This window comes from Manacus candei, unplaced genomic scaffold (assembly GCF_025592945.1).
Source record: "Manacus candei isolate 608988 ecotype Guabito, Panama unplaced genomic scaffold, ASM2559294v1 h1tg000037l, whole genome shotgun sequence".
Classification (NCBI taxonomy): domain Eukaryota; kingdom Metazoa; phylum Chordata; class Aves; order Passeriformes; family Pipridae; genus Manacus; species Manacus candei.
In genome coordinates, this window is record NW_026138085.1 from 8,297,597 (window position 1) to 8,317,103 (window position 19,507).

At 43.9% G+C, this 19,507-nt stretch overlaps 1 protein-coding gene and 1 long non-coding RNA gene across 11 annotated transcripts in view; one reads left to right on the top strand and one right to left on the bottom strand.

Moving 5' to 3' along the window:
- Nucleotides 1-19,507, bottom strand: part of LOC127473698 (uncharacterized) — a 901,041-nt gene that overhangs the window by 120,370 nt on the left and 761,164 nt on the right. The gene's annotated exons all lie outside the window — the stretch shown is intronic.
- Nucleotides 891-19,507, top strand: part of UBTD2 (ubiquitin domain containing 2) — a 51,593-nt gene continuing 32,976 nt past the window's right edge. The window contains exon 1 of one of the 5 annotated variants that reach the window (XM_051793623.1): nucleotides 891-1,144. In XM_051793623.1, the coding sequence (XP_051649583.1) occupies nucleotides 1,075-1,144 (70 nt within the window). In that variant the 5' untranslated portion in view covers nucleotides 891-1,074. Of the gene's footprint in view, nucleotides 1,145-18,240; nucleotides 18,399-19,507 lie in introns of those variants that run through there. The other 4 variants (XM_051793619.1, XM_051793621.1, XM_051793620.1 and 1 more) reach the window with 4 other exon arrangements.

Below are 19,507 nucleotides of genomic sequence, written 5' to 3' on the forward strand. Positions count from 1 at the left end.
GCAGAGCGTGTGGGGAAGCCAGAGCACAGTCTGTTACCATGCTTTATTTTTTGCACTGTCTGCTTCCATTTTTCAAATGTTCTGACTTATTGCTGATCGTTTCAAGGAGCTACAGTGCATCTGATAGTGTATGAACCATAACTCCCTGATCCCACAGTGGGATTGCTACTGAAAGCAGATAACCCAGCTAGGCATTAAGTGCACAAAAGTCAAAACCTTCCTTCTCAGAGAAATGAAGTCTATTTGGTCAGATTGAACAAGAAGTACTGATTTTGCTAAATTTTTATTTTAAACGGGCAGTCTGAGAGCACAGAGGTGGCTGGATGATTAGTGGGACAGAGGTTTATCTCCAAGCGTGTGTGGACTTTCTCTTCATATGCAGAGACAAATCACAGAATCATTGAATGGTTTGGGTTGGAAGGGACCTTAAAGCTCATCTTGCTCCAACACCCTGCCATGGGCAGGGACACCTTCCACTAGTCCAGGTTGCTCAGAGCTCCATCCAACCTGTCCTTGAACATTTCCAGGGATGGGGCACGAACATTTCCAGGGATGGGGCAACATTTCCAGGGATGGGACAAACAGCACAGGAAAGCAGGGGGAAAGCCGTAGGCTGCACTGTAAGAAGGAAATAAACACATCTCGGCACCCACGGCACCGGTGACCCGGCCTCGCCGACCCCAGCACCCCGCGGGTGGTCCCGCATCCCGTCGACGCTGCCGAGCCGGGGTTGGTGCCGGTGCCGGTGCGATGGCGATGCCGCTGCCGGTGCCGATGCCGGTGCCGATGCCGATGCCGATGCCGATGCCGATGCCGATGCCGATGCCGCTGCCGGTGCCGATGCCGGTGCCGGTGCCGGTGCCGGTGCCGATGCCGGTGCCCACGCCGGCCCGGTGCCGGGGCGGGCCCCGCGGGCGGCGGGCGGGGCCGGGCGGCGGGCGGAGGCCGCGCCTCGGGGGCGGTGTTGCCGAGCGGGGAGGCGGCTCCGGAGCCATCGCGCCTGCCCGGCCGGCGGCGGAGCTCGGTGCAGGGGAGGGGGGCGGGGGGCGGCTCGGCGGCGGGTCTGCGGGCCCCATGGGCGGGTGTGTGGGCTCCCACCACGACTCCTCGGGCAGCCTCAACGAGAACTCGGACGGCACCGGAGGTGAGCGCCGGGGCTGGGCCGGGGGGGCCCGCGGGGGGACCCCGGGGCGGGCGCTGCGGGCCGGGGCCTGCGGCGGGCGGGGGAGACGCGCTGCCGTCGCCGGCCTCGGGGCGCCGCGTCCGGCCGCTCCCCCTGCTTCTGCCCCCGCTTCTCCTCCAGCTTCTCCCCCGGCTGTTCCCCCCCGGCCGAACTTTCCCGGGGCGACGGGGCCGTGCAGGAGCTCGGCGGGATGGCCCCGTCGGGCAGAGCCCCCGCCTCGCCCCCGCTGCCCCGGCCGGTCGGGGGGCTCTGCCGGGGACATTCAGGGTCAGGGGGTCACTGTCGGGGGGGCTGTGTCGGGGGTCAGTGCTGGGAGAGCAGTGCCCGGGGCTCCGCGGCGCGGCCCCGGGGCAGGCGGCTGGCGAAATAAAAGACAGGCTGGGGAAAGGGCCTGCCTGGGGCTCCTAAAGTTTGTTTTCCTTGGGCTCAGCTCCTTGTGGTGTGCGGAAAATGATTCTTCGTTTCACTTAGATCCTGGCGCTGCTGCGGGTTTGGGGTTTGTTTTCCTTTTTATTCTCGCCGAGGAGGATGGATGCTTTTCTCCAGCCTAAGTCTCCCATGCTAAGTGATCGATTTCCACCGACTTGAGGTGCTGGAGCAGCGTGTTCTCACTCATGTGCATGTGCACACCTACTTAGGGAGCAAAGCCTGTGTGGAAACACTGCTGCAGTGTGAGCGGCCCTTACCCTCATGTTTTTCTCTACTTAAATGCCTGAATGATTGCTTTTTCAACGTTTGTAGGTTTGTGGACCCCTGATGTTCTCCAGCTGAGCTGTATATGCTTTATAGTAATTTAAAGTCAGCCTATCAATGGGACACTTGACTTATAAGTAGTCCTTACACGTGCAGGGTCCATAGATTTCAGGATGAAAATTGCTGACATAGGTCTACATTTTCCCCTGTACCTTACGGGATATTATTTATCAGTCTGGTTTTATTTCGGGTGTCCCAGCTGATGGATGTTCTGTTATATCAGTGACTTTGCTGTCATTCCATTATGTAAAAAAATGCAGCACTCGCAATTGTATCTGAAACAATCATCTGCTGATTAATGCCAGATACAGAGTTCATAGAAATACCAGTAAGTCCAGCTGCTAAGAACTGTGTGAGATTTCACAGAATCACAGAATAGTTGGGGTTGGGAGGGACCTCTAGAAATTATGCAGTCCAGCCCCCTGCCAAGGCAGGGTCAGCTGGAGCAGATGACACAGAAACGTGTCCAGGTGGGTTCTGAATTTCTCCAGAGAGGGAGACTCCATGACCTCCCTTGCATTTAATCACATCATTGTCATTCAGAGGAATTTTATAGTTTTGACTAGTATGAGTCTTCCTTACTCTTCTCTATTAGGAAAAAAAGGGGAAGAAGGGAGTTACCAAAAATGCATCTGTGCTAAGCAGACTTATCAACTAGTAAAAAAACTACAGGAGTGTCATGTGGAATGGACCAATCGAGGAAAAGAATGGCAGGAATCATCACATACCCAAAAAATCTTGACTGAAAAATAACATTAAATGCTCTGCTGATGTTTGTCCTGAGGTCTGCTTTGGTAGCCAGGTGTTATGAGGTGAGATCATGTCGCAGAAATAGCCTCAGTTTAATTTCCTCCCCCTTATCTTGCCTGTGGTATCGAATGAATGAGATGGGGAAAAAAACATTACCAGAGTTTGGCTGATATTGTAAAACAGTCAGATTACACACCCAGTGAGCAGCACATGAGGTGGGTGGTCTCTGTCCGGGTTGTGCACACAATACTGTCCCAGGTGGACTTGCTTGGAGCATATTCCTGTGTGGCGCTTCCATGGCACAGCCCACTGCTGCTCTGGGGTTAAATAACCCATTGTGCTTGGTGCATTACAACAGCAGCTGGGGTTTCAAGATGTAAGAGATGTGAAATGCGTGTCAGCTGGCTCGTGTTGATTCATGCTCTAAGGATAATGTTCCTTAAGGTTGTCTCGCTGAAGTGAGAAGCGATGAAATTTCAGTTGAATTATGAGCTTCTTAGGACTGTCTTAAACAATCAGCTACAGTGTGCAATAGCCTGTTTTGTAACGTTACGTATCTGTTCCTGCCTCTCCACAAGAAAAAAAGGAGGGTTAGGTTAAACTGAAAAAGCCTCAAAATATCTTCTGTAAATCTGACTCCCCAGATGTCAAAGTCCAGCCTGCACAAATTCTGAGCTTTACGAATTCTGCAAACGTCCACACCAAGTATGAAATCTCTCAAGGGGGCTTCTGTCTCAAGGCATGAGCCAGCTGAAGCTCAAGTGAACATGATTTGGAGACTAGACCTGTGCAGAAAGATGACTTATTCCTGCTCCCCAAATAAGGCTTGTTTCCTCCACCTCTGGGGCTGTGACCTAACCTGGTGTTTTTGGTTTCAGATTGCTGTCAGTGAGCAGGGGCGGAATATTTATAAATCCTAGGAAGGTGTTTTGGAACAGAAACACTGTGGTTCTAACCAGAGCATTGCCAATGATTGACTTTGGGGAGGCTTTGTCTTTTTCCCAGAAAGGAAAAGCTTCCTGGAGAATTACGAGTGGTCAAGAGATTGATTAGACAGTAGTAGCAGTGTGTGATGCTGTGTGAAAGTGGGAGCCAGATCTCGAGTCTGATTCATCCCAGTCTCGGTCTGTTGCAGTGCTGTGGGGAGTGGAGAAATTGTGCTCAATTGTATCACTGGAACTGAGATGAGGATTTGTCACATCCCTCTATTCTCCTCAGCCTTTTTGTCAATCGCCGGCACTTCCCGTTACTTCTCTGCTGCTCGGTGCAGCTGACGGCATGTCCTGGCCACGTGTGCTTTCTTTGTCTCTTACTGTGGGTATTTTTCAAGGTCAAGATGCTTGTGTGTATCCGGAGAGCTGTTGTATATCCTCAGGTGTGTCTCCATGTGTGAGACTGAGCTAATCAAAAATACTATTGCATGTTTCTGTTTGCATTGACCGAAGCAGGAAGAGTCTGTTCCTTACCAAGAATTTAACAGATGCTGCTCTGCCCATCCTGCTGGAAATGAAATGGTCTTTGCAGATTGGTACCAGCCATTTCATTATCGCTGCTCTTTTTAGCAAGTTTTCGTTTCAACAGAATATTGCTTGTCATAGATAGGAAAAAGTTCTTGCCTGGTTGCTCGGTGTGTTGTACTCCAGCAGAGCCAAATTGTGATGAGTGTCCTGGATGGTGAGATGGATTTATTGGGGACTCATTAAAGGAGACACAAAGAAGAATAAAGGATGATCATTAAATGGTTTGTAGACAGGGCTTTTCCCTGCTTCATATCTTTTGCTCAGCTGTCTCCCACCTGATATTCCAGGCTCTCAGGAGCCAAGCACCACATCTCTTCTTGCCCTGTCAAAGGTGACTGAATTCCTGCAGGACACTGAGAGCAGACAAGAAGTAGCTATTCTCCAGTCACTTCCAGATTATGTGACTTCTTCAGTTGTGTGTTCAGAAGAGCTTTGGGTTTGGAGTTAACTGCTGGAAAACTCTGCACTTGTGTCGGTACAAGGTTTAACAGCTTATCAGGTGTGTGTTCAGTTTAGCAAAATCAGGGTTGCCAGCTTTCATCCCCACAGGCAAGTCCTTTCTGGAGGGCTCTTCCTCAATTTGTTTTCCTTCTTCCAAGGGGAGCAGTGAGAAGGAAAAGGAGGAACCTGTTCATTCTCTCCTGGCAAACTCTTACCCCTATTAGAAGTTGCATATTACTTTGTCTTACTTGGTAAAGTCCAGCGAGACGGTTTTTGTGTGGAATAAGGAAAGAGCAGGAAATACAGTGTCTAGAAGCACGGGCATGACAAGTCATTACAGATTAGGCCTTTTGGCTGCAGCTGTCTGATTGCTGCTGCGCTCTCCTTGACACGATGTTCGCCTGCCTGCTGGAGTTCTTATCGCCCTTCTTTGTTATAAAAGACGCTGATTCTGTTTGAAATTTGTCTTCTTTACTGCTGCCCCTATCACCCAGCAGTGATAATAGGGACAAGTAGAAATAGGGCTGCACGTTTGATTGACGTGCTAGAAGAGGAGATTATTAAAAATATCAATTCCTCCTGCAGCGTTTGATGCAGTGCTGGAGCTTCATTAACTTTGAGAAAGCCAAATATTGTGCTCAACCTCTGCTCTCAGTAACTGGACAACAGTTTCTTAAATATTTTCTTTAGAGTGCTGTGCAGTGCTGCATATCACATGTCTAATTTGAAGTTACAATAACTGCTTTCATGGTGCTTCTATGGAAGACTGACTAGGGGAATTTGCATATTAAGTAGTGAGATTTGTTGCTCACAATTGGACTAATACAGTAGGGCTCTGCTTGGACTGCATGGGGAGGGTTAAACAAGCATCTCATGACTGAGCAGTTAATAGCATTTTGGTGCCTCCCCTTTGTATTGGAGCTTACAAAGAGCGTCCCACTTGCAGATTGATTTTGCAGCGTGTTGTAGCTGTTGGGTGCAAGCTATGATGGTGTGTTCCTGAACAAGGCACCTGGCTGGGGTTTCGTTGCCATCTAAAGAAGGCAGCTCTAGGCTTCAGGTAGTTCCTGCTGGTTTGTAATTCAACCCTGAATTACGGTTTTGGATATGATTTGGCAAAAGTAAAATTAAATCAGAACTGGCATTAGCTGTTAGGTGTTACTGTGCAATGTTTTGTGTTGTTTGTTTTGATTGGGAATGGAATAATAAAAATAATAAATAATAAATAATAAATAATAAATGGAATAATAAAAAAAGCTTAACGAGGCTCTTAAACTTGCTCTAAATCCTTCATGCTCCATCCCTGGATGTATTTAAAGGGTGTATAGATGTAGCACTTGGGGACAAGGTTTAGAGGTGGACTTGGTTGATGGACTCAATGATCTTGAAGGTCTTTTTCAACCTAAACGAGTCTGTGATTACCACAAGAATATGTGTGTTTTTGACAGGGCTTTGCAATAAAAGTAGCCTTTAATGACTCCTTTTGCTGATGGCTGGGACCCACAGCCTCCTTGGGATTATTAGGATCTGTGAATCTTGTGCTGAGAACACAGATAATTCAGTCCCAAGTATTTTTCTGCTGGAATATCACTTTCATGGTATGACACTTTTCATTTGTAAACTAATAGATTTTGTTTTGTTTTTCAGGTGATAACAAGTCACTCTCAGAAAATGAAATAAGGTGTTATTTTTACTGTTAATAAGGGCTGGCAAACGCAGCTGTTTGGTTTCCTTTTTGGCGTTGTTCCTCCATGTAATTGTTTGTTTGGTTTCTAGATGAAGTGATTTGTTTTACTTTCTCTGTTTGGGATTTCAGTGCTGAAAGTGACAACGTCCTCCTTCACTGAATGTTAAATATAATAAATTGAAAATTCATTGTGCTTTGGGGATTTTTGACAAATGGAAAATATTATTAGTTGCCAGTTTGAATAAACTCTAAAAAGCAGAGATCCACTCTTATTCCAGCGAGTAATATAACTATTATTTTTCATGTGAATGTTGAATAATATAATTAATGAGTCACAAATTAAAATACAATTGAAGCCAGAAATAAAGATTTGCCTTATAGTTAAGTCTTGCAAATTCCTGTGAGTCTTTTTGCAGCTGCAAAGAAGGGTCAAGTTGACCATAGCTAGTCTGATTACCCAGCTCTTCTAAAAAAAGAAAGAATATAAATATGTACAAAACTTGTGGCCAAATGACCGTGATTCAGAGGTGAATATAACTGCTCCTTTATCCACAAAGGAGGACTGTGATACTTACAGGGTGTGATGTAACAAGCGCTTTCATCCTGTCTTGTAGACAGACACTGTGTATAAATGTCTATTACATTTTTAAGCAAGTCGTTTCCAATTTGCCACCTTGGCTTCACTGCCTTAAAATTCAGGTTTCTTTGATGCAAATACTTCAGTTAGGTTTTTCCTCTTAATCTTTGGGGGTTTTGATTTTAATTTTTTCCCAAAATCGCTTATGCCTGCTACAGGAAAGTGTGCTGTGCTGGCTGGTAGGTGCTTCGTGATCTTCCCAATTGTCTCACCAGATTCGATGACTCTTTGAGGATGGCTGGTGTGAGATGTCCATCCTCTTCAGCAGAGAAGGCAGATCCCAGTGTGTCCATATCCATGCAGCATGGCTTTCCCAACTTCTGCTCTGAAAGTAGATGTGGGAAGGGCTTGGTTTTTCTTCCCATGGTCTGTTCTCTGAGAAGAGGCACAGCTGAGCGTGTGGCCATGAGGTTTTTACCTTCCCAGAGCTGGTGGCATCCATGTCTGGGGAAGGAAAGAGCATTCCTAGGGAGGAGTTCTGCCACCCAGCAGGCGGGATGAAGTAGGGAAGTGTGTGTGTGACATCTTTTGGGCACGTAGAGCCCAACCAGCAGTTTAAAGGCAGGAGCTGTTGATTCACACTTATCTTTCGTACTTGCAAGTGCTTTGGATGAAGTTTGTGGAGGTTTATGGGGTTTAATTTTCTTTCAGCTGGAAGCTCTGTAGGACTCTTCTTTCTTTTGCAAGAGTCACATTATGAAATTGAGCCTTTCCAAATCTTCCTAATTCTAGTTTGGAAAGCTGCTCCATTTAGACACCTGTAGTCATTGTAATTGCAGACAAAATAGAACAAGCAGGCACATGAGGTGGTTCTCAGGGATGTCTTGCCAGTTGGAGGGTATAAAGGTGCTGACCTTGGGTACTGTGCCATGGGTATGGGGAGTTTTTGAGGCATCTGCTTGTTTTGGTTACTGAAAACCTCCAGGCTCTGTTTGCTCAGTGATGCCTTTGGTGTTTGTATTGTGGCTTGGCCAGGCTGGTGAATCCTCAGATGAGTGTGGGGATGTGCCTGTGCCATGGCTACTGGTCCCACTGGTGACAGGCTGGTGCCTGGCATTGCTTGGCAAGGGAGCGTGGCAAGAGCAATGAGCTCAATTACCCAAAATCAGAAGGGAAAGGCATGGAGTGACCCGTTGTGTGAAGCAGGTGGAGTGCAAGGAAGAATAAAAGAGCTGGAGTCAGTAACCTGGTTTCTGGCTGTGGAACGAAACACTTCGTTTGCACTCGGAGGTTTTCAGTTACAGTTTAATCTGCTGCCTGTGTGTTGTCTGGCGGGCACCTAAAGTTTGAAGAAAGAAAGATGTTCCACTACTTGAGAAGCAAATAAAGTGCAGGGGTTTTGGGGGGATTTTTTTGGTTGGATGGTTGGTTTATTTTCTTGTTTTTTTAAGAAAACAAAAAGGTTTCCCCTCACACGGTGATTGTGTTTCCAGTGTGAAAAGTGCAGACTCTAATCTGGTGTTTCATACTGAGTTATCAAGAATGCTAGATCCAAACCACGATGCCTCATGCACCCCAAAGCAGCATGAGTGCTCATTGCACCATTGAGGTGAAAATACCCATAGCACAGAATGTCACTTGATATTGCACTGTTTGACTTGTGTGCAGAAAAATGTCTAATGTGGTTTATTTAAGGTTCAGCTGGAACCTGAATTTTCCATGTGCTGCCCTGTGCTGATCCTGGGCTGATCTCACAGCTATTAGCCAGGGAGTAGCTTTCTCTCTTGGCACACTCAGATTGGTGCAAGTGAGAGGTGGACAAAAGATGGGGCAGTGCAAACTGTGTGTAAACCACTTTTGTTCTGTTTCCCACCTTAGAAGTGAATTAAAAAGTCTCTTAAATATTGAATGGGTCTGAAGTTTCTTAGACTAACTTAAATATTTAAAATGACATAAGTAGACTGTCATCCTGAGACTTCTAGCACTGAGAAAGCAAGGGCACTGCAGGTTCTGCAGGTAATAAGTGTGTGAGCAATTATTGGATGCTATCAATTTGCAGGAGCTATTCTACATCCAGTTGACCTATTAGGCCTAAAGTAAAGCATTTGGAAATTGTACTTCATAAAGCAGAAATACTGGTGGGGATGGGGATCCTTGCTGCTGTGCTTGTGTATTAGATCAGTTTAACAGCTCCTCCCTTCAGCCTTTTCTCAATGTCCTTTCCTCTTCCTGTCTCCCCCCTCTCCTTAGTGAACATGATTTAAAAAGGAAAATTCAAAGCCCTGCTTGAAAGCCATTTGTGGGAGGAGATGGGCACAGTTCTGAAGAAATGATTCTTCGCTTCTGTAGAAAATCAGATGTGCTGAAGGATTTTATATATGCATATATATATATATAAAGACATCCTTGTGCTGCAGATTAGGTAGAAGGGAGGGGGTTTGGGGAGTTTCTGCATGATCTATCATGTGGTTTTCCCACATTCTCAAACATGAAAGAAAAGGCACTTCACAAATGGTAGAGAAGAATGCTTCAGTAGTTTTCAGCAAGAACAGGTACTGCCCAGGGGGAAAAGATTAGAGGCTAAAATGTGAAAATGTATCATACAGTGCTGTAGATTGCATTTATCTTTACACATGTTTAATAGGGAAAGTTTACTCTTAAAACATATATATTCAGTCTAACATTAATTTAGTTATTTATGGAAAAGTGTTGATATTTTTCATCCAGTGAAATGATAAACATTTCATAGTTCATAACAGCTTACAGTTTATAATAATGTATAATAAATGTAGCAACCATAAATAATTCTCTTAGTTCAGACAACATATTATGTAGGAAGGCATTTTTCACCTTTTCCCAGTGGAGCTGTGTGCTCTTTGAGAGCACTCTCAGGGCCTGAAATGGCATCGGAAGCAGAGCACAGCACTTTGGGGTTGGAAGCTTGTTACCTTTCTATTTTTAAAATTCAGTCATGAAGCTCAATTTCTGCTCTCATGCTGTGATGAAGGGCACTATGGATTCAGGAGAAGGATCTCTTCATGGCATTTACTTTGTTGCTTTATTTTACTGCCACAGAACTCTCATCTCCTGTGATTTCTTGCCTGTATGGGTAAATACAGTCTTTTTGTAAAAGAGTACCTGCAAAATAGCAGATAGAAGCTGCAGCTGGTGAATGCCACTTTCTCCTACCAATTGTTTTTTGGCCACATGCTGCTGCAGGAGCACCTGAGCCTGTTGCAGAGCATCAGCAATCACAGGATAATGGCTGGCTGGAGAAAAGGTAAATGATGGAAGTAAAAATTGCCAACTCACACGTATTGCACAAAGTGTTTCTTGGAAAAGCTATAGCAAAGCATTGCCTGTGTCATATATGCTGGACAACTTCATGCCTTTAGGGTGGTTTTGGATGCATTTTCTTCATCACATAGAAGCTGTGTATGTCAAAATAGCGTCTTTAATGCAGAATGTTTAGTTTTCAGTTATGCTCTGCCTGCCAAATGGTTCTGAAGCTCTCTGAGTCATTACACTGCATCCCTGTTCTTCAGAGGGGATGAGAAGGACCATGCTCAAAGTGGGAAGGGGACACTCAAAGTCTGTGAACACGGAAACATGTTTTAGATGCTTTTTTTGGTGCAGGTACAAGTCCCATTTCTACTCATCACAGGCTCTGGCTGCTCCAAGCTTGTTAACACAGGCACTGAAGCAAGGGTGAGAAGACATGGGCAATAAGCAGTTTGGAAGTGTTAATGGGAAGCAAAGTGTAGCATACGTGTGAAATAGTTTGGAAACCATAAACGTTATCTGAAGGTTGGATGAACAATTTCCCTGGCTCCTGCTGGATGTATTCACAAGGAGCCTATATTTGGTGGCAGCAGTAGTTAAACATACGTTCAGCTGAAGCTTAGCACTCCAGTGCTTCACACCTCCAAGTAGCAGCATCCTTCACTGTTCCCAGATTTGGTCTGGTTGCCTGTTTGGGACATGATGCCAATGCCCTGATGGCTGAGGGTGAGCGGATCTCTTCCTTTGCCTGTGCATTTTCGTACTTCCAGCGCATGTAATGAGCAAACCTGCTCATTAAACGGTTGGTAAATCACAGGTCCCAACTGAGGTTTAACACTTGGAAGGGTGAAGAAGAGAAAAGCTGTCACATAGCTATTTAAACTTTATTTTTTTTTTAAGAGTTGGATTTCACTCATGAATTGCATGTTGATAACTTGGCTTGGTAAAATACACAACAGACTGATTTTTTTTTTTTTTTTTTTTTGTAAAATTTTTTTTTGCTGTGTGCCTACAGAAGTACTTTAAAAGAACATGGGTTGCTATAAATGCAAGCATTTAGAGAACAAAAATATCTTCTGTAAAGTGCTGATCAATATTGGATATTATTCTAAGACAGGTTTAAATGCTCATTTGAGATAAGTTCTCTTACTCATTTGTGTGTTGGCTTTTCACATCTTTAGATCTCCATTGTATGTTTATCCAAATCTAAAACTAGTTCTGGTGCCAAAAAAGCTTGGATTGCAACAGAAAACCACATGAGTATTGAAATCTCACTGCTTTATTAGCATCACATGCTTTCAATCAGGCACATATTGGATGGCCTCACGGATGTTACTGCAACATCCCAGCGCTGCCTTAACGCATCCCAAACAAGCACGTTCCTTGTGTGTATCCAGGACACTTCAGCTGCTGTGCTGATATTACCGCACTAAAATAGCTCCAAAAATACTACAGGCACGGGTTTTGGCTTTATCTGAAATTCCTTCAGAATGGAACAAGAGGGAATACATGATTTTAGTCTCTCCTCTGGGAGAAAAAAGGAGCAGCAGCATTGTCAAAACAAGCGAGCGTGGATGTTGTGGATTGGTATTGCAAGGCAATACCAGAATGAGAGTCCTCTAGGTGTAAATAATCTTCTAGGTCTTGAACTCTGGCTCATGATAGACATTTTCTAAACCAGTGCAATTTGTCTCAAAATGAGATAAACCAATCCAGTGTATGGAAACACTATTTTCCTGTAAACCTCTAAAAACGCTTTTAACTGTATTTGGGGTATCCTTTTTTCTTCCAAAAGGCATGAACCTTTAGAAAACATACCAGGTTCTTCTCAACTGTGTTAGAAGTGCCTGGACCACCACCACCTTGGAGAGATCATGATGTAAATAATGCCATGTGTCTAGATACAGGTTCCAAAAACTTGTCTACCTTTTGTTTCTTATGGAGAGAAATGCTATAAAAATGTGCTTTTTAGAGTTAAAGGAAAACTCCGAGTTTTCACCCTGTGTGTCTCTCATAGATTCTGTCCTGTTGGTCTCCTCTTTAAAACATGTTTCTTTGGGCTTTGGGCTGGAATCGTGCTCTGCCTAGGTATGAGTCATGGTCTGGGTCTCTGTGGTGTTGGCTCATGGGCACCCAATAAACTGAACCAAAGGAACGACACTGGCCCCAACGAGTTCTCAGGGAGCAACTTTTTCTCAAGAATTTATAAGTAAACATATTTAAATTGGTGCTTACAGCTTTTCACAATACTGCTTTGAAAAATCAACAAGTGTTACTTTTGTGTTCTGTAGAACTGTTCACTTATGGAATTAATTCTTTCTGCTTTATCCATGCCAAAGAACACAGGTGTTTTATCTTAGGAATGCAACTGCAATTTTTTTTTACTCCAATTGTACTTTTCCTGATAATTATATTCAGGGAAAACATTGTGCCACAGGACTATGAAAGGAACATCATTAGCATTTTATCTTATTGTGGTGGGAAACTTATTACCAAGAGTTAATCATTTACATTGAGCTCACATTAGTTAGCAAAATATTATAGATATTTGGGAGTGGGGGAGGAAGAATTTTGGTTCCTGCCAGTGTCCTACTTTGCCATTTTTTGGCAAGATATGTCCAGAGTATGGCTGTCTGATAATCAAGCCTGTTAAAAACCTATGCTATTAAGTAGTGACAATTCAGCTTAAAATAAGGTTGTGCAAAGTCCAAGACAGCAAAAGCTTCTGTATCTCCTACTTCAGTGCAATGTCAAACAGAATATTCTGTCTTAGAAATTCTACCAACTGATCTAATCTTGTCTTGAAACTCTTTCCAGGTTTGCCTACTCAAGTATGCTCTCGCTATCTGATTGCTCTGCCTGCCAAATTTCCAAGCTGAATTCATCTTCCATTGATAAAGTGAACTTCTGTCTGCTCAGTGCACTCACCCTTCCTTCTTTCACATGTCTCATTGCATTATTATAAATTAGTCGGGTGATTTTTTTCCAGCTGAAGGAACTCTTGCCATGCAATTCAGGTTGAGGTATCTGTGTAATTTCTTCTCTTGTATTTTGAAACTTTCCGTCTTTTACTTGTCTAAGTTGAAGGTTGGTAAATAAGGAACCCTTTTTCTCACAAAACATTTTTCCATCAAGATATTTCAGCACAGATTATTATGTGTTATAGACACTTTTGATGCTAAATAATGAGCCCCTATGACTGGACTCTTTTCAGCTGGGGGAGCTGGTGTGAACAGTACTCAGGTGTGAACATTTCATAGTGCATTTTTCTCATGTTCATCCTTAGCTTTTAGACAGGTCTGAAATGTGCCACCACTTTTGCTGGGTCTGGGGTTTGAGATGCCCTTGATCAGAGCTGCAGAGTCAGCACTTCATGGGCATAGTTTGCTCATTAGAGCATAGTAATTAGTGAATTTGCAATGTATTTGCATCCAGCCATTTTTGTGAATTATTCTAACTTCTATAGCCAGCAATCAACTGGTTAGGGTGGGATTTTTTTTTTTTTACTCAATGCTTTGAGGGGTCCCTTCACTGAAAAATAATTATACCTGCACTGAAAAACCATGGGACCAACAGGCTCTTGTTTTCAAAAGGCTGAAATAAGACTCTCTTCACTAATGCATTTTCCCTCATTACCAGTTCAAGTTCTCATCCTTAAATTTGAAACTAAGCTTATTTTCCCGAGGAGGAGTGAGAAGAGGGTCTGTCTAATAGTGGAGAGTTCTGCCTTAACTCAGAATCAAAGACTTTTCTTGCAGAAACTCTCAAGTCTGGAATCATCATACCCTTACTCTAATCTGCTATTATATTGCTCCTGTCTACAGTGTTGGGGGAAAAGTAGGAAAAGTACATCTGTCCTGACAAACAGTACTACTTTTGCTTGTGAGTAGATGACACTGGAAAAATAAGCTCCTTCGAGCATTACTGTGAGCACCTTTTTAGAAAAGACAAGCATAGCCCGTGGCCAAGACCTACTTCAGCTGTTAGTGGATACGTAACAGCCGAGAGCGTTGCCAACATAATCATTGTGCTGCCAGTTTTTAGCTTGCCCTGAGTTGTTGAGAATTAAATGCGTTTTCAATCAAATTATGTTCCGTAGTGCTCCCTTCGTTTGAAAGGAAGAGAAGTTACTTAAGGGATGTGCTGCTGTGTCTGCTGGAAACACTGAACAAGCATCACCCAGGCCATTAATAGAGCTAAAGCCTTATGTGCTCAGGGAATTTTGAAAGAGATCAGATTAATTTGCTAAAGGTGGAAAGGCTCTGGCTACTTTAATCTGTCTTCATTTGAGCAATTTAAATGAAGAGGGCAGTTTCCTGTCTCTACTCCAAGGTCCTTCTGTCTCAGAGAGAGCCACAGGCTCCTCAAGAAGGAGGTTCACAGCAGGAGCTGATGTCTGTGTCTGGTGTTGCTCAGGGGAGGTTGCTTTGATTATACTCCTAATTTGTGCACCTTTAAATTCGTAGAGTTGGATTCACTCACACAGACCAGAGAAGTGGATGTCCCATCCCTGGAAGTGTTTAAGGACAGGTTGGATGGAACTCTGTGCAACCTTGTCTAGTGCAAGGTGTCCCTGTCCATGGGGTTGGAACTGGATGATCTTCAAGGTCCCTTCCAGCCCAAACCATTCTACAATTACATCAATAATCCTTGACCATAGGCTGTAATAGGTCTATTTTTTTCCCTGAATACATCCATAGGGGGATAAAAAGGCCTTGAAAGGATGTTTTAAGCAGTTTTAAGGCTGCTTTGTTCAAGTGCTCCCATTTACAGGAGAGGTTTCTTTCTTTCCTCTGGATGTATGAGACATACAAGTTGCAACAAAGATTTGCACATTTTTCATCTCAGCTTAGGGAGATGGAGGATGTTTTTCTAATTATCTGAGCAATCCACTAATGTCCTTACGTATTATTACTTGTCTCTAAATCTGGGATAAATATGATTTCCTAACAAAATGTGTACTTGAAAGGTAGGAGTTCCCTATGGCTAAGAGGTAGGTCATAAGTGTTTTTGAAAAGGCAGCTACAACCACTTGTGGATCTTCCAGCTGCCAGGCTTTATCCAGTCTTGGGTGCTGGTGTTTCTTGGGGGATAACTTTCCAGATGTACAGATAGGAGTTTAGTTTCAAAATTCCTTATTTTAAAATCTAACTTGCATCAAGATTTTTCCTTTGCTGTTTTTTTTTTTTCCCCCACTTGTTTTAGATGACATGCTCTTGCACTCGAGGCTGGAGTTTGCTTAGACTGGAAACATATGTAGTTCCATGAATAAATTTTCAAGCTTATTAACTAGATTATGGATCCAGAAAGTATTGACTATAAAAGAGAAGTAAATGAATGTTTTTGGGTTTCGCTGGGGCGTTAAGCCACCAATCTGTCAGACTTCTGCCCTGCTCTATTGCAGTGGGCACAGTCAAGTGGATGAACATTAAAATGGAACTTTCCTAATTCTTTTGGTGCCTCACTGTTTGGAGGCTCAGTGATGTGATCGTTTAGTTTCTGTGGTCATACTGATTTGTTAATGTCAGGACAAATTGCTTTTTACTAATCATAGAATCATTTAGATTGGAAAAGACCTCCAAGATTGAGTCCAACATTTGACTGATCACCACCTTGTCAACTAGACCATAATGTGTTGATTTTTATTTTTTTTTTAAATCAACCTGACATGGACAATAAAGTCTCACTCTTGCAAGGCCTTGAATGTTTGAGTTTTTTTTAATCTTGTGACTGTAAACGTACCAGGAAGGACTGATACTCCAAAAAGATGGGCTTGGTGGTAGAAGTCCATATTCTGGGGCAGTCTTAAGTAGCCTTGGTGTCTTAAGCCATGGTGTCATGATGTGTGCTGTGTGACCTGAAAGGATAAACTTCAACAAGTGGGATATTGGATTTTCTGCTACTGAATCACTGGTGTGCTGGTGCTCTGTGTGACAGGCTGACTTGACAGCTGTTAAAGACATCACCACCTACTGTTAAGGGCTGGTTGAGAGATTACTTTGCAGAAAGCAGCTTGACATCTGAGGAACATCAAGGATGTGTTATCCCACCGTTGCACATCTGTCTGTAGGTGTCTGGCACAGCTCTGTGCTCACAGATCTGCCTTGTTCAGACCCAGCACTGTCAGACCCACTCCTCAGAAATGCCAAGGGCATATAATCCTTGGGAAGATGAGTGGTAGGTGCAGGGGGATTGGACTAGATGACCTTTAAAGGTCCCTTCCTACCCAATCTGTTCTCTGGTTCTATAAAACACTTCTTAAATAGGAACCAAGTTGAAAACATCCAAAGATTGATTTGTAATGAGTGTGAAATGCTAACTTTATCATGAGAAACTACCTTGTAAAATAGAACTTAATAAAACAGCAAGTATCATTCTAAGAAATACAATTTCTTAGATTAAATCTGTAAATGTTTGCTTATGTGTTTTTCACCTGTTCTTTAAAGCAAGCAATTGCCTTTCAGTTTTCCAAATGGCACCTGAGGAATGTAATATGGAACTGTAAAATTAAGTTGTTAATATAGTGTATGTTTGGTATGTGTGTCAGATAAGAGTCCTATTTTCAGCTTATACTGAGCTCTTAATTAACTGATGAGCTTAAGCAGCTGAGATACAGTAATAGTGCATTTAGTTAATTGGCTAATGTGAAACTTTATCCCTGCCAATAACTGTGACACTGGAATAAATTCAAGACGTGGTGTTAGATCCTTTAACTAAGCTAATTTAATTATTGGTCATTGCAAAACCAGTTACCAACTTGGAGGCTTTTTTTATTCGTTCCCTTCTGGAATTTGTGACTGCTGTGCTTGGCAGAAGTGACATGGCCAGCAGTGCCATGTTCACCCAAGTAGTCCTTGGGAACCTGAAACTGGCCATCTGCCTCATGCATTACACCTTGTATTACACAGACCTTGCTGAGTTTCAGAATTTTGTGGAAGGGTTTAATTCAACCAAGCCTGATGCAAATTAACACTGTGCTGAGATGGGATCTGAGAATTGTGCTGACTTCTGCAGCTCCTCCGAAGCAATTTTACTTTAGGGGAAAACCTAAGATGGAGAGGGATGTTTTACAAGAGGATGTAGTGATAGAAGGGGTAATGGCTTCAAACTGAGAGTAGGGCTAGATTGGATATTAGGAAGAAATTCTTCCTTGTGAGGGTGGTGAGGCCCTGGCATAAGTTGCCCAGAGAAGTTGTAGCTGCCCCATCCCTGGAAGTGTTAAAAGAACAGGTTGGACAGGGCTTGGAGCAACCTGGTTTAGTGGAAGGTGTCTCTGCCCAGGGCAGGGGGGTTGGAACAAGATGATCTTTAAGGTCCCTTTCCAACCCAAACCATTGTATGATTCTTATGAAATCTGGGTTTACTTGTCGTAATAAAGTAAATCCCCTGGTGGCATCATCCAGAAGGTCTTCAGAAGGTTCAGCATCATGTGTACACACAATGAACATGGACCTGCTCGGGGTGTGCCTGCTGGCTTTCAGCGTGGTCACACCTCATCAGGGTGGAGTGGGCTGCATTATTTAAAATAATTGTCAGTCTAATATTTTATGTAATTCTGGCAGCGCAAAAGATAGGGCTGCCTTTCACTGTTTGTTCGATTGGGGTTTTTTCCCCATGAAAATTTTGCTAGTGTTGGAAATACTCATGGTGTGTTAAACACAGCCCAGATGTACAGCAGATGTCCCTGTCTGTCACCAACTCGGAGGATTTGTGGTGGCCTTGTGTGGTCGGGCTGTGGCTGCTTGACAGAGGCCAGCACTGCCCACACTGCTCCCATGGCTTAGGCCAGCATAAAAGCAAAGCTTTGTTTTAAACCCTGCTGAGCCAGACCCTAATTTGGGCCTTGCTCAAAGCATGCAGAACTCAGCTGTCAGTGTGTAGGGAAGCACTTGCAATTTTAAGTTCTTTGATGCTGTTCCTTTTCCCTGAAGGTGTTGAAGAAACAACTGGACACTCAGTGCTCTGGTCTTGTTGACAAGGTGATGATCAGTCAGAGGTTGGACTCCATGGTCTTGGAGCTCTTTTCCAGCCTAAATCATTCTGTGTTTCTGTGATGTCAGCCTCCAGTAAACTCTCACAGAGCAGCAGGCAGGTGCCCACATCACGGCAATGCACTGGCACAAGGTTGTCCAGCCAGAGGAACTCACCTTTTACACTTTTATCTGATGTGTCTAAAGTTTCCCTGTTAACTGAATCAAGGGGAAGGTACAAAAGGGTTTTAGTACTTTAAAAGTGAAGTTGCTGAGTTACATTCTTCCTCATCATGAGATACAGAAGTCACTGGGGTGTTTTGTTTTTTTTTTCTTTTAGGTAATGTCTGTGCAGCTTTTTACTGCATTCTTACAGCTCTGCTGTGCTCTATAGTGCATTTGTTTTGCATGTGAGATGCTGCCTTGGTGCCAAGCCCTCAGCTACAATTGAGTTTTAGCTTAAGCTATGCTTTGCAGAAGTCAAAAGAAGCATGTACTTTATGCAGCCTATCTCAACTAGAGTATTTTTCATGTTGCTGACAGCTTCCTTAATGGTTCTTGTCATAGGTTTTAAAAAAGATAGTCTAGTTGTGCACTGTAGATGATAACAGATTAAAGGTCTTGGTGCTTGCACACTGTGATTTGGGAATGGGTAAATCTTCATCCTGTTCTGTATCCAGCTGAAAACATTCATCTGCCAAAGACAGGAACAGTTTAAATTCCAGCGTAAGCAGTGCTGACATGTAATTGTGTTGATAATGTCTGTCCCTCAAAGCTATTTCACCACAGTACTGCTGGAACTTCCCTGTGAGGCTGAAGCTGACACTGAGCAACCAAACAGCTACTGCTGTTTTTCCTACTGTGTGGAAGGAGAATTTGTGGCTCTAGGATTCCTATGATGGGATATAATAGAGACAGATGGGCATCATCTGTCCTTTGCCCTGCCTGGCAGTGTTCTTTCTTCATCTCTGATCACCCCTTGACCAAGGCAGTAGGATGTGGTGACTCCACAAAGGTGTCTGATGCTCAGGCATTTTTCTCTGTCCAGAGAAGAGATGTTGTATCAGAACCTTAACTGAGATGATCGAGAACTCCTCTGCCTGTGCTTCCAGCAGGAAGCTGAGTGGGCAGGCAGGGCTCAGGAGCAACCACAGAGCTTTTGTAAACTGTTAATCATAGAATGGTTTGGGTTGGAAGGAACCTTAAAGCTCATCTCGTTCCACCCCCTGCCACAGGCAGGGACACTTTGCACTATCCCAGGTTGCTCCAAGCCCTGTCCAGCCTGGCCTTGAACATTTCCAGGGATGGGGCAGCCACAGCTTCTCTGGGCAACCCAAGCCAGGG